At 32.7% G+C, this 14,837-nt stretch overlaps 1 protein-coding gene across 13 annotated transcripts in view; it reads left to right on the top strand.

Annotated features, from left to right (window-relative positions):
- Positions 1-14,837, top strand: part of Erbb4 (erb-b2 receptor tyrosine kinase 4) — a 1,037,871-nt gene that overhangs the window by 781,836 nt on the left and 241,198 nt on the right. For 8 of the 13 annotated variants that reach the window (XM_074071632.1, XM_074071636.1, XM_074071630.1 and 5 more), the window contains 2 exons: positions 1,983-2,027; positions 2,148-2,222. The exons of 1 other annotated variant lie outside the window; for it this stretch is intronic. In XM_074071632.1, coding sequence (XP_073927733.1) covers positions 1,983-2,027; positions 2,148-2,222 — 120 coding nt within the window. The remainder of the gene's footprint in view (positions 1-1,982; positions 2,028-2,147; positions 2,223-14,837) is intronic. 4 more of the 13 variants (XM_074071638.1, XM_074071634.1, XM_074071640.1 and 1 more) reach the window with 2 other exon arrangements.

Genomic DNA, 14,837 nt, shown 5'->3' with positions numbered 1-14,837 from the left:
GTATTTCTTCATGTTGATGATTTTGCTTCTGCTGTTGCTCACCTCTTAAAAATCACTGCCACTGCAACCCCAAATCTCAATGCCATTAAACTCCAGCTTCCTGTCCTCCAGAATGGTAACCATGACCTTCTGGAGCTGGACAGTGTCCCTCCTCCACACTTCTAAATCTCATTTTCATGTGTCTTATTGCACTCAACACATTATATTATATACTTCTGCTTATGCATCTGTCTCCTTCATTAAATTGTGAGCTCAATTATAACAAGAACAACATCTAATTCATCTTTTTTTTCTCCCTTCAGCTCATAGAAGAGAGGGAACATTTTAGTAGGCATGCAGCACAGGTTTTCTGAATGAGTGATCTTACTTTTCACTCAAGTCAAACTTCACTATTCAATATGTTTATCTTCTAAAGGTTATTATAAAGATTGCAAAGCTTTTCAGGTTCTCACATGGAAATAAGTAGACTATTTTACAAAATGGCAATATAAAAGCATTTTGAAGAGTATATCATAGCAACTTAGAAGAATAAGTTATTTGGAACAAAATAAGAGAAAACCATATAAGACAATTTGGAAGAATTTTGTACTTAATTTTCCATTTTTTACAAATGGTTTTGATTACACATTCTGTGTTTTACCAATTCACTGATATGTGAGCTACTTATTTCCTATTCTCTTATTTTTTTAAAGTGTTTCCCACGTTTATAAAGGTTTGTATTTGTCTTTGCTTCCTAAAACAAATTCTCAACCCCAAACACAAGCAAACTAATTTCCTACCGTGTAGGAATATTATAACAGCTATTCATAAGGCAGAAAGATAGTGACAAATATTATTTCAGGTAATATTAGTTCACTAATGTTAGCAGTTATATAAATATATGCTACATAGTCTCGCCTAATATATGAACATGTTTTACATCATTTTATGATTTTAACTTCAGCTCCTTTTTCAGTTTTGAATTTGGAAAAATATGTATAATCTTTAATACCAGCCAAATTAGGCAGTTCTAAAAATCATTGCTATAGAAGGAATCTTGACAATTTCCTAAAAGTATTAATCTCTAACAGGAAGAAAGGGAAATAATTCAAGTTCATTGGAAGATGGAGGAAATAATATTGTTACAATAACTAAAAATGAAATTCTAGGGAACAGATCACAGAATTGTGTGTACTTATATAACTTCATATAAATATTCTTACCAGTAGATTCTTTTGTTACTTGGGTTTCTGTTTATTCATTTACTTAAACAGCATTTATTTGTTATCATTTGCATTCAATATTATGACAGTTTGACAGTTTGAAAATCTGTTTTTGTTTATATGTTATGGCACTGCTATCTTTAAAAAGTTCATCAAGGTAAACTTCAATATGGTCAAATCAGTTAATTGTATTTTTAAATAAGGTAATGTTTAAAGATAGATATGTTTTTAAAGCATGTATATCCAAGATTGAAATAATCCAATTATGTAAAGTATCCCTGGGAATAGCATTAAAGCTGTTAACTCATTTTTAATTTTTAATGAGCATTAAACATCAAGTTATTATATTACACTGAATTGCTCATTTCCTTTTTATTGATTTTGGTCTTTACTTAAACTTAGAGCCTTTTAGAAGAAATTATATACACAAAGACAATTCCAGTCATTGAAATACCAACTTATTCATCCATGCATATAATTGTAAATGATGCAAATGAATTAAAAGCGTTAGAAATGACCTGTATGTCCCTGGAAATTATCCACAGAACCAGGATGCAATTTCCTTTACTGTGTACATGTTTCTTGGCATTCCACTTTGGTGGTGATTGCAATTCATTTCTTTATATTCATCAAGCAATAATCTTCCCTCTGGTTTTAAATTCAGGGTGTTCCAAAATTGTCTAAGTGAAATTTAGAATTTTTCACAGTATTTATCTTGCCGATTTTTTTGATTACTAATTTTTCTTTCCTTGTATTTTTCTAAATTTGCATCCTCTGCAGGTGCATAGGCTCAAGTATTGAAGACTGCATCGGCCTGATGGATAGGTACTTGATGTGCTTGCTTCCCATGTTCTTCCTCCAAGGCTCCATGTGTGAGCACTGGTGCATGTGTGTGCATGTCACTGTGATGGAGAATGATGTTTTCTGTTCTGTAATTGCCTGCAGGTGTAACGGGCCCACTAGTCATGACTGCATTTACCACCCATGGATGGGCCATTCCACTTTACCACAACATGCTAGGTAACATCTACCATGTTTCCATTTTATCACTCAAACCCTTTCCAGTTAGCATAGGCAAAAAATACTAACCAGTTTTATTAAAGTTATAATATATTAAATTTAAGAGTTGTGACAGAGACTTTGCTTTTCAAGCTACCTATCATAACTCTTTCCTTTTATCATTATGATTCTAGAGTTCTAATTAGTAATGTAACTGGTTTTTAATTTTGTACAACTTAAATGTGATTTTTAATTATTAAATTAGAGCTTTAATAGAATACATTTCCTCTGAACTTTGTATATAATTTCACAAAGTAATATTTGTAAGGAGAAATTTGCATAAGTTCTGTGCTTACCAGGTGTTCATTTTGTGCAGGTAAAAGTATAACTTTGAATTAAAAAACAACATATATTTATCACGTTCACACACAAATCTGCACAAAAATGTTTGTGGTGGCTTAAATCAAAATTGCCCCAAATTGGAAACTATTTAGACATTCCTCTGTTGTGACATATACTTGAATTGTTACATTACTGAGTAATAAAAATGAACAAATTTCTGCCATATACAATGTAGACTGACCTCAGATTCATTATATTGAATGAAAGATGCCAGACACTGTAAAGGATGCATTTTTCATGATTCTTTTTATATGGCATTCTGGAAAACTATAGGGACAGAAAATCGATCAGAGTTGCCAGAAGCTGGAGGTTGGGAGGTGAGGCTGACTACAGAGGTGGGGCAATGGAATATTCTGTGTCTTGGTTGTGGTTGTGGATGCACAAGAGAAAGTGGTTGTTAAAAACCATAGAGCTGTACATTTTATTACATATAAAGTACATAAGGGTTAAACATTGCTATTTATAAACTACACTTCAATAAAGATGACTTTAAAAATATCTCATAAAGCATTTTTAATTAAGAAAACTTTGCAATCTTATATGGCAATATCAGCTTTATAAAACAAATTAATTGCATCTTTTTGGAAGAAAGAAAGTAATGGTAAAGTTCAATTAGCAGATGAGAATTTGGATGATTTGTTGCCTTTTATCATAAGCTTTTCTACTGAAGTGTAATGTTAAAGTACACAAAACATCTATGAATTTCCCAAAATGAAACCATCAGCCAGATACAAAATCAAAATGGCAGTAGAATCCAAAATGGCAGTAGAATCCCAGAAGTCTCCCTTATACTCTCTTCCCAGGGTAACTACTATCTTGAAATCTAACACCATACATTAGTTTGTGTATTTTTTCATTTTACATAAATTTAGTCATATATAGTATTGCTTTATACATCTGGTTTCTTTTGCTAAACATTCCATATATTTATGAGATTCCTCCATGTTGCTGAATTCAGCCATAGTTTTTTTTATTCACATACTATTGCTTCTAAACATTTTCAAATGTAAAATGATCAAATATGACATGCTTTTAGTGAAGTAAATAGAGGTGTTGAATTGATTTACTAAACACTAGCACTTTGACACTTGGGCACAAGCAAGGGTAGTTAGTATAGTTGTCTAGAGCAAGGTTAAAATTATGAAAAACTCAGAGAAAGAAAGAGGAAGAGAAAGACAAGGAAAGTAGGGTGATAGACAAGCAAAAGTTACAGTGCAGTTTTGTAAGGCTTAGGCCCATCTTGAATAACTTCTCTAGTCATGAAATAATTTTTGTTTTCTGAATCGTTGATTGAGCCACTTCCCTACCACTTTGAAGAATGCTTTCACATTTGTTTCAATTGTTTTCTAATTATTCCAGTGGAATAATGAAAGAGAATGTAGTATGGTGGTAAATGTGTTATCTTTGGGATCAGATTCTCTGAGTTCTATCATTTGTAGGTGTGTAACTGTAGGGAAGTTTCTTTTTTTTTTTTTTTTCATTTTTCTTTTATTATTCATATGTGCATACAAGGCTTGGTTCATTTCTCCCCCCTGCCCCTACCCCCTCCCGCTCCCCCCCTCAATACCCAGCAGAAACTATTTTGCCCTTATCTCTAATTTTGTTGTAGAGAGAGTATAAGCAATAATAGGAAGGAACAAGGGGTTTTGCTGGTTGAGATAAGGATAGCTATACAGGGCATTGACTCATATTGATTTCCTGTGCGTGGGTGTTACCTTCTAGGTTAATTCTTTTTGATCTAACCTTTTCTCTAGTTCCTGGTCCCCTTTTCCTATTGGCCTCAGTTGCTTTAAGGTATCTGCTTTAGTTTCTCTGCATTAAGGGCAACAAATGCTATCTAGTTTTTTAGGTGTCTTACCTATCCTCACCCCTCCCTTGTGTGCTCTCGCTTTTATCATGTGCTCATAGTCCAATCCCCTTGTTGTGTTTGCCCTTGATCTAATGTCCACATATGAGGGAGAACATACGATTTTTGGTCTTTTGGGCCAGGCTAACCTCACTCAGAATGATGTTCTCCAATTCCATCCATTTACCAGCGAATGATAACATTTCGTTCTTCTTCATGGCTGCATAAAATTCCATTGTGTATAGATACCACATTTTCTTAATCCATTCGTCAGTGCTGGGGCATCTTGGCTGTTTCCATAACTTGGCTATTGTGAATAGTGCCGCAATAAACATGGATGTGCAGGTGCCTCTGGAGTAACAGTCTTTTGGGAAGTTTCTTGAATTATCTAGGACTTACTTGTTTTCATGTGCAAAATTCAATACTAAAAAAAATCATAAATTTGTTGAGAAGATTGAATGTGCTCTTAGAATGGTGCCTGGCTCATCAAAATTACTCAGTAAATGTTATATTATTTTTTTCTACATATCAGTAATTCTTAAACCTTGAGAATGGGAGAACATGCTGGTATGTAAAACAGATCACTTTTGGATGTTAATGCTCGTAACTGGTTATCTAACTCAAAGTCATAGTGTGTCTATTATGGTTTTAATGTTAAAAAATTTAAACAAAAGTGATATTTGTATAGGAAGTACATCACCCATGTTCACCTTCTTAACTTCCTTCTTTTACCCTCCTCATTTCATATGTGATCTACTCTTAGAGTGACCTGTTTTTCATATTGAAAAAGCAATATTTGTATTCTTAATCCTACTGCCTGCCTGAGTTTCCAGGTCATAGACCTAATTCTGATTATCCTTGTCATCAATAAGTATCCATAGCCAGTAACAGTGTATGGACAGCACAGTACAGAGCCCATGATTCATAAGGAAGGCCACCTATAGCCACTGTACAAGTACAGAGCAGGTTTTCTTCCTCTGTTTATTTTTTAATGTAGTACTTCTCTGAACTGAAGTGGACATTTGTTTAACTTTTGTTTTTGGCAGTGCTGGAGTTTGAACTCAGGGCCTCAGACTTGCTAGACAGGTATTCTACCACTTGAGCCATGTTCCTAGCCATTATGCTTTAGCTTATTTTTCAAGTAAGATCTCACTTTTGCTTGTGGCCTAGATGCTCCTACATCTGCCTCCCACGTAAATGAGGTAAAATGTTTGCACCACCACACCAAACTTGATTTTTGAGATAAGATCTCAACTTTATTGCCTAGGCTAACCTAGAACCATTATCCTCCCATATCTGCCTCCTGTGTAGCTGCAATTACAGGCATGTACCACAACGCCTATTCCAACAATCAGAGTTTCTTAAATGTGAAAGCATGAGTTCAAGTATTGAATCTACCATATTTATTATCTATAAAATGGGAATGATGATGATAATTTTTAAATGGATTTGTTATACCTCATAAAATTGGTGCTACAATTAAAGCAGACTATCCACAGGAGTTAGCATGTATACAGGTTCACCGGTGATTAACATAATAATCTCTGAAAATTTCATGAAATAGTGTCCTATTTTGTGATGGTTTTTAGAGCTTCTGTCTTAATTGATTAAAGTGAACTTTATGTAATAGAAAGACAAAAAAGCCCAATAGAACACAACTGTTTCAAGTATCAATTGGGAGATTATCCAAATGCCTAGTTTTAGTCAAAGGAAATTCCATTGAGCGTGTCAGTGTGGCCATTCTGAAATATTTAGCTCGTACTCCCTCCTGCTCCATTAAGCTATGTGTTCTATCTTAAACCAGCAGGGAAAAAAGATTGAAGATTTAAGTGAGAACAGGTGAAATGCTTCCAATGTCAATTGACGTTCACTTTCTAAGCAGTGTTATTCTTTCCCGAGCAATTTGTAATTTGGTTTTCCACACTCCATTTCCCTTACAGTCTGCTGCTGGAATTTCTTCCAGGAATGTTGCTTAGGATAGAATAGAATGTTTTTTATACCTTTAGTAGGTATGCTGCTTCTTACAAAAATAATACCTAGTATTTTAGAACCTCTCACTACTTTTCTAATCTGAGTTGAGTGCCTTAAAATCGTACCTACTTTGATTAACATTTTGACATTTCTCGCTCCCTAATTTTGAGGGTTTTCATTTCCTTCAAGAAGCATATGAAGAAATATGTTCATCAAGATTTAATGTTATTCTTTTTCTGTCATTTATTTTAGCTAGCACTTATGCTATTTTCATATGGACACATAGAACAAAATATTAGACTGTATTCTATTTTGTATCTTTGTCAACTATGTTTGCAAATCCCTTTAAAATCCTAGTATTTTGTTCCAGGAGGGGCTAAATTTGTTAATGCCAGAAAACAAAAGCTATACTGGCAAAGCATTTCTACATGTTAGTGAGGAGCACAAAATGTAAACTGACTGAGAATTCCTTTTGATTTTGTAAGAGAAATTATAAAATGCTCTGATGTCTGTCCTTGCATTTTTACCTGGCTCCTTTCCACAATCCAATTATTCTAGGTGCTTCACAATATGAAGTAAAATAATTGAACTCATTTTAGCTTTCTAAATCACCTATGGGCAGCTATTTGAAACATTTCATATTTTTGTCACTTTTTAATGCCCATATCATACATTCACTATTTGGCATAATGGTTATTACCTAAGATTTCACCTAACAGTTATCCTTTATCACAGTGACCCATGTTTAGTAGATAAAAGAGAGGATGTGAGATTCTTGGCGTCACTTTTACAAATGGCACCTTTTTTTCTCTTTGTTTGTTTTGCCCTCAAGAAACTTAGTTCATAACTTATGTCCAAAGAAAATGATCAAAATCATCCATAGATGGTTGCCTTAGATGAGTGACAGTTGTAGTATGATCCCTGTGTCCAATAAATAAAAGTACATAGCTTTATTTATTCCAAGTGTATTCTCAGAACATCACCTCCTGTATATTAAATTTACTTTTGAATTAAAGTGAGTTCAAGAGATGAAGGAAAGTCTGTGAATCTGTTCTTTTCCAGTTGATTTTGCCCCACACTTTACAGCACCCATAAAATATCAAAATAATCTGGGAATTTTATGGGAAGAGTGAAATATCTCACTTCAGTTTTAAGTATTGTTCATGTAGGTCAAGTGACTACTTTACAACAAATGTACTTAGTATTCCAAAGTGGCTGCAGTGGTTTTTCCATTGATATCAAAATATTTATAACTTATTACCAAAGCTTTTCCATCCTAGAAACATCAATGCTATATTCAAGATCACTGGCTATCAAAATGTGAGCAAAGTAATCCTCATTTATGACTGAAACTCAGCAGATGTTATTAAGGCTACTAATAAAAGTCTAAAGATACTATTAATAAATTGGCAAGATGTAGATTGCACTAGTTAAGGATCAAAACAAAACAGTCAATAGGTGGAGGGAGCAATTATGAATAATCAGGGGATAGTGGTCCATGACTGTAATCCTAGCTATATGGGAAGCCATACATAGGAGGATAATGGTCTGAGGTCAGCCCCTGGCAAAAATGTGAAACCCTATCTGAAAATTAACTGAAGCAAAAACAGGCTGGGTGTCACTCAAGTAGTAGCATGCCTGTCCTTAGTGTGTAGGCTACAAACCCCAGTACCACCAAAAAAAAAAAAAAAAAAATGCCATGTTTATTAGGGGTGTGTGTGTGTGTGTGTGTGTGTGTGTGTATATATATATATATATATATATATATATATATATATATATATATGAGAGAGAGAGAAATGGTTTCAGGTCTTGCTAGAAAAAAGGTACAATACTTAACAATACTTATGTGATAATGAATGTACTAACACAAATTTTGCTTATGTGGAGATAGTAAAGGTATTAGTGAATTAGTACTTATAACACCATAACACCATAATTTGATACTCAATCCCATTTTCAAATTCAAAATGTTTGGACCTGGAATATATATTTGATGTATAAAATAGTAATGATTAAAAAATGACTTTGTGGCTAGGTAAAATAAAGGAATAACTCATTTACTATATAAGATTTCAATTCCTGTATAAATCACCACTAATTCAGCAGCTTAAAAAAAAAAGCACAATGCTATAGGTAAAAATGCAGGTATGGCTGCTTTCTCAACCTAGGGTCTTAGCAGAGTGAAATCCAGGCTGAAGTCTGTCCATATTCTCAGCTAGACACTGGAGTTCTCTCCCAATTCCATTCAGGTTGTTGGTCAGCTCAAGTTCTTTGAAGTTGTAAGACTGATGTCCCCATTTTATTGCTGTTTTTTGGCCAAGAGTGTGCTCAATTTCTTGTGGCCATATGAATTTCATGTCATGAGTCACTCTCCATTTTCAAAGTAAGCAATAATCTTTTGGATCCTTCTCATTCTTTGAATTTCTTAGGTGGTTTTTTGTGGACTTCTAGATCTAGAATTGAAGGTTCATATGATGAGATCAGACTCATACAAATCCTTCCCTATTTTAAGTGATTTGGGGCCTTAATTACATCTGTAAAGTTCTTTCACTTCAATACCTAGATCAGTGTTCAATTGAGTAAGTGGGAGAAAGTGCATGCATATATATAACAGTGTCTGTAATCTTGGGAGACAGAATCCACTTCTGTCTACCACACATACCTACCACTGATAACTTAAGCATAAAACATTTCCAATAGTGTCTTAACACCTTCTTGCTATGCAAGTTTATTTTCTGCGTCTCATGCAACTTTGCAATATAAGGATAATTTTATGTCAAAGAGATATATTGATCATGCTACATTCAAATAATTTATTCTATTCTTGTCCCACCCAAATCTAAAGCAAGATTTAAGATATTGTCTTAGAACTAAAACTATAAGGTAAGGTTTTAGGGTCCAGGTTGTTTCCAGGTGCTCAGGACTGATTCCTTTAGTGAGCAGTACCTCACAAATAAATTGTAATTAAAGTGCCCTAAGGTTAATAGCAAATTTCCACTTGTCCCATCAAGTTTCAAACTGGTAAGTATCCCTAAGATGGGGTAGACCTGCATTTTCCAAAATGGTGACCACTAACCACATTCATTGATCACTTTCAATTTAGTTAAAACAAATAGAGATGCTCTGTCATCATCAAAAGTACACTAGATTTTGAAGACATAGTATTAAAAAGGGGATGAAAGCATTTTGTTAATAATGTATTATTTGATTACATGTTTATTTAAACATAATATTATGTTTATAAAATAAGCATATTATTTTGGATATATTTGGTAAATGAAGTTTTCATAATTTTTATGTTTTTAAATAAGCTTACTAGAATATTTTGAGTTCAGTTTTAGTTAAAAAGAACTTGCTCTAACCCAGTCATCATGATACTTTTTGATTTAATAGTTGATTTTAGTAATGGTTTTACCTAAGAATAGTGGATGAATGCTTTTCTGTATTCATAAGAGGGTGTTTGTTTCATCAGCTTCAGTAGGTTTCAGATGGGATGTGTCAGACAGATCCAAGAGAAAAACATCTGTTTGACTGAACCCATTGCATATACCTGTGTATTTGTATGTGCACCCACATCTTATAAACCTCTACAGAAAAGACTAAATTATGGAAATTCGGGTCTGCATCTACAATTCACATAATGCCTACTTTTAAAATTAAAAATTATTCAGAGTTGAAATGAGATTATGTGATCCCTCTTAAAATTGTGTTTTATAACAAATATTGTTAATAATAAATTGTTTCAAATTTTGTATATCATAACAAAAGGAATTAGGCAGAAAGATTTCTTAATTATAGGTCAAAGGTTTAGTTATTATTTCTGCCATATTTTAAGAAAGGAATAAAAATTATCCCCATTTGATTTATAATACATTGTATTAGACCCTTAGTAAGTGTCTTTTCTTTTCTCATATTTCCTGTTTAACTAAAGGTATCTAATTAACTAGGACCCCCTTCTGTGATGTGGTTATATAAAATGATGTGTAGATTTCAGGGCAAATTGCTCTCCTCATGCTTTTTCCTTATTGCCTCAGCACATTCCCCAACTAAGCATTCTTTCATAAACATACAATTATTTTTGCATACTATGTATATAAGCAGGAGCTAATTAACAGGGAGCACTTTGATTTATCAACAAAATTCCCTCAGAGTGATTTTATTCTTAGCTACTATCCACTCTCAAACCCAAAATGGATTAATTTCATCATAATTTCACAGTAACTCAGTACTAAAGAATGAATGATAAGGAAAGGGAAACCCACCTCTAATAAACTTTGAATGCTTGTAACCATTGTAATTTTTATAGCATTCTGTTCCTCAGCTCAGAGTATAGTATTCCATATGCTTGAGTCATTTATGGAATAATTATAGTGATTTTTAGTAGAGTAAAAATAAAACAACAAAAAGCCTTTTACCATAAAAAGTTTACTTATTGAAGAAATGTCTTTTTTTATGAACAAAGCAAAATCTATTTCCAAACTTACTTTTCTTCTGAACTTCCACACCTCAAATACTAGAGTTCAGATCCCAAACACAATCCTAGAGTTGATACCTAAGTTGTCTATACACCAGCAAAATAAAGGACCGATGGGAAAACCATAACAGTGGTTTTCATTTTTTGGCCAGGGTAGTGTTTTTTTCAAAATGTTCTCGTATTTAGCTGGAACTTGTTTTCAACACTCTAAATAACACTAATATGTATCTGTCTGGTGGGCTGCACTATCATATTGAACTTTCATGAAAAGAATATAAAAATATTTATCACCATTACCACTTTACTAGTGATTGGAAACAGGTTCAAAATAACTAAACAATTTCCAAAATATTGCTTGGCTAGTAAGTAGCAAAGGAAGGATTTGAGTCTGAGTGTATTTGACTCCAAAGACCACATTTCATCCTCTGTACCAGACTGGGTCCCCAACAGAACTGTTAGAAACTGTTTTATGATGAGGATTATTGAGTATTTTACAGCATACTTAAACAATTTTACTCACTGTATTTCACTACATCTTAATGCTACCTATTAAGTATATCTAGCGCATAAGGTTTTATAATGCTGTCTTCACAAAAGATGTATTCTAGCAGAATACTTTCCATGATCAAAGTATATATTCTTACAAATGCAGTACAATGTAAAATTGTTATATTTTAAATATAGTAATATTTAAATATAACTAATCGAAAGCATATATGAGTAAACATAGGCTTGGTTTTAAAATCTTGTCTAAAGTAGGAGTTATTGGTAAATTCTTTAGGGACTTGGGGGCAAAATGTTGTCACATATGAGAATCACTTCCAAAAGAACAGTCACTAATTTTCCTAATACTGCCAGCCCCAAACTCATTTATCAAAGGAATAAGTAAGAATTCAAATGTGGCAGACACCAAAATAAAATAATAGACAAAAGCATGCCAGATTTTGTGAACACTTCTTTTTCTTTAATAGTTTATATTATAGGATTTGTGGAATTGGGTAAAGCTGATTGAAAGTAGTAACAAGTTGAGATGTGGTTGAGAAGAATCTTTGATTGTATATCATTTGACTTTGATTAGTGACATAAAATGTGACTTCTCTGTAAAAAAATTTTAAGTTCATAAATAAGAACATAAAAATTTTACATAATAATGACATATACCATGATCTTTCTCCTAAGGAAAATTCAACTGTTGACACAGTCAAACTTCTCATATTTTATTTTTAAAAGAAGAAAACAAAGCAAAACAAGAAAAGTCTCTCATATATCTTATTTAACAACATTCATCCAATAAATATTCATGATATTTACAGACCAGGCTTTATGCTAAGGACACAGATAAGAGAATAGAGAAAAAAATTAACATAATTTCTGGTATCATAAGTTTTATTGTGTAGTAAAAGAGAAAATCATTATTTGGTGTTGGCTTCTAATTATATATTTGCATAATTATTTCTTACGAGGAAAAATGCAAATAGATTCTATCCTAAGGATAAGGAAAATACAACAGATGACACCTGGGGTTTTGACCTGAGTTATCTGGATTAAAGGTGATCTCATATACTGAAATGGAGAAGACTCAAAAAGATTGGAATTAAAATTAAAACTTGTTAAGACACAAATTGGACAGCTTGCTGAAAAGTTAAGTGAACATACAGTCAAGTGACAATAAATTTTGTTTGTTTTGTTTAAGTTGAAAACATTATAACATGCTTGTAAACTGATGGGAATTATTCAAAAATAGTTTTTCAAAAGAAAATTTATATTTCAGAAGATAGCAAGCAACTGCAGGCAAAGTTTATTTTAATCACCAGAGGGAATGAAATTTTTAATGCACAACTAGAGAAGTTAGCCATAGGAAGAAGTAGGGAACCAGACATCCCTTGTAACTGGAAGTAACTCACAGTATAAAGGTGAGGATGGAGGTAGATAGTGGATTTGATGGCAAGAAAATGGGTAAATTCATAACCTTATTAAATTAAGTCATCATCTTAGATAGAACGGGGAAGATATTGGAAACTCAAAGGCAAAGATTGAAGTGGTCCATTGAACTACTTCAATGAGGCACATCTTCCTAGTAGCATAGTAATATTGCTGGAGAGTATGAAGGGTTCATTTGAGAGGTGTAGTCATTAATGAAAATGATCCCACTAAGTGTTGTATTTTACTCTAAGATGTTATGATTGTTTAAACATAGATGTGGGGACTGGAAATTTGGGTTTATCCAATATTGAGGTTTTTCCAGATGAGTAATAAGTACTTAGGCATGGAGATATAAGCCAACATTCTGTAATATATAATACAATTAATATAACATATGTTATTAATGATAGCAAAAGGCCATAGAAAATAAGCTGAGTAATGAGAGAAGGTGACATATAAGGGAAGCTGATATATAACAAAAATATGATAAGGTAATTACATGAAAAATTATTGAAGTAGAGATAAAAGAGTAGGCTATTCTGCAGGTAGAATACTTGAAGTCAGTATTCTAGTGGTGGTACAGGTACTGGACCTGTGTATATTCAATATTTTCAGCATGACTAGTATACAGGACTATTGGAAATGAGTGTTGGGAAGTTAGAATTTGAATAGATGGAGAGAATAGGAAGAGTCAACAAAACTTTTGCAACTTAAACTTGGTTGCCAGAGTTTAACTGGATTGGAAAGATTTAGAACAAAGTTAATCATTATTCCTGGGTTTCAGATTTGCCAAATTGAATGGAAAGGTGTAACATTAATCAAATTGTGGCATAGTGGAGAAGTGTTAAATTAGTCCTCTTGGCTTAGTTTTAATGTGTTGAATTTGCAGTAATTGACACTTTAAGTTATTTTAAGCAGTAAATTCAATATACAGATACAGACAGGCATTTCTCTATATATAGATATTGAGCAGAAGTAAATAAGAAATATTGAAACATGAAAGAGCCAAGTGTTGATAGCATTTGAGATATTTAATTTTGAAGGAAAATAGAAAGATAGGGAAATAGTTGGAGAGGAAACAATATTATGGAAAATATTATGAAGATGTGAAATTTGAGTGAGTTTTGGAATATCATATAGAGTATGAAGGTTTGGAGATACAAAAGACAGAAGACATCATTGATCATAAGACTTTCTTGAAAAGGCTCAAAAAAGTAGGAGGCAAAGAAAATGTGAAAGCCTAGCCTTGGAAAAGAAAAGACCCCTTCCTTCCCCATTTCATCAGGAGAAAATAAGTAGAGGATTGAGAATGGTTCAAGTAGATGAATAGCTTTTGTAGGCAAAGGCTGAGGAAGTTTCTGCTTAATTGTTCTTCATTCTGTATTATGTTATGGTTGAAATCATCTAGTCCAAAGGGTGAAAGGTATTTTTTATTAATCTCTTTGCATGTCTGAAGAAGGGATAGTCTGAAAAAATTCAAATTTAAACTGTGTTAGTTTTTTAAAATATCCTGACATTAATTGAAAAATCTACAATAATTTGCTGTGTGTTGGTTTACATGAACCCCAATTGAAGGTCACCTATTTTATTTTTCCATGGAAAATAACAGGTTGTGATTTGTTATCACTGACTCTGAACTCATTAAATTATAAGACTGTTAAATATGTAATCAAAATCCAACAGCATACTGTAGGTGTTCTGAGAAATTAACAGATTTCAATACCTGTTGCATTAATTGCAAAATGCTGATATAGAACAATTACTCCAAATTACACCATTACAACAAATATCAGCAATTGTTTAATTGTATGTACAGAATATTAGTAAATTGCAAAATATTATTCTTTTTCAGATTTTAAAAATGTTCTCAAGTAAAGAGTTATGGTGGAAAATCCCTTATAGATGAAATATGTTTGGATTCTGATTGTATGGATATAACTAAATTTACCTTCAAGCAATGGTCCTTGTCTTAGCAATTCATTCCATATTCCTTTCTTTTAAATCCAAAATAGTTAGA

Source organism: Castor canadensis, chromosome 4, assembly GCF_047511655.1.
Source record: "Castor canadensis chromosome 4, mCasCan1.hap1v2, whole genome shotgun sequence".
Classification (NCBI taxonomy): Eukaryota; Metazoa; Chordata; class Mammalia; order Rodentia; family Castoridae; genus Castor; species Castor canadensis.
Note: the sequence above shows the minus strand (reverse complement) of the source record. Positions and strands in the feature narration are given on the sequence as shown.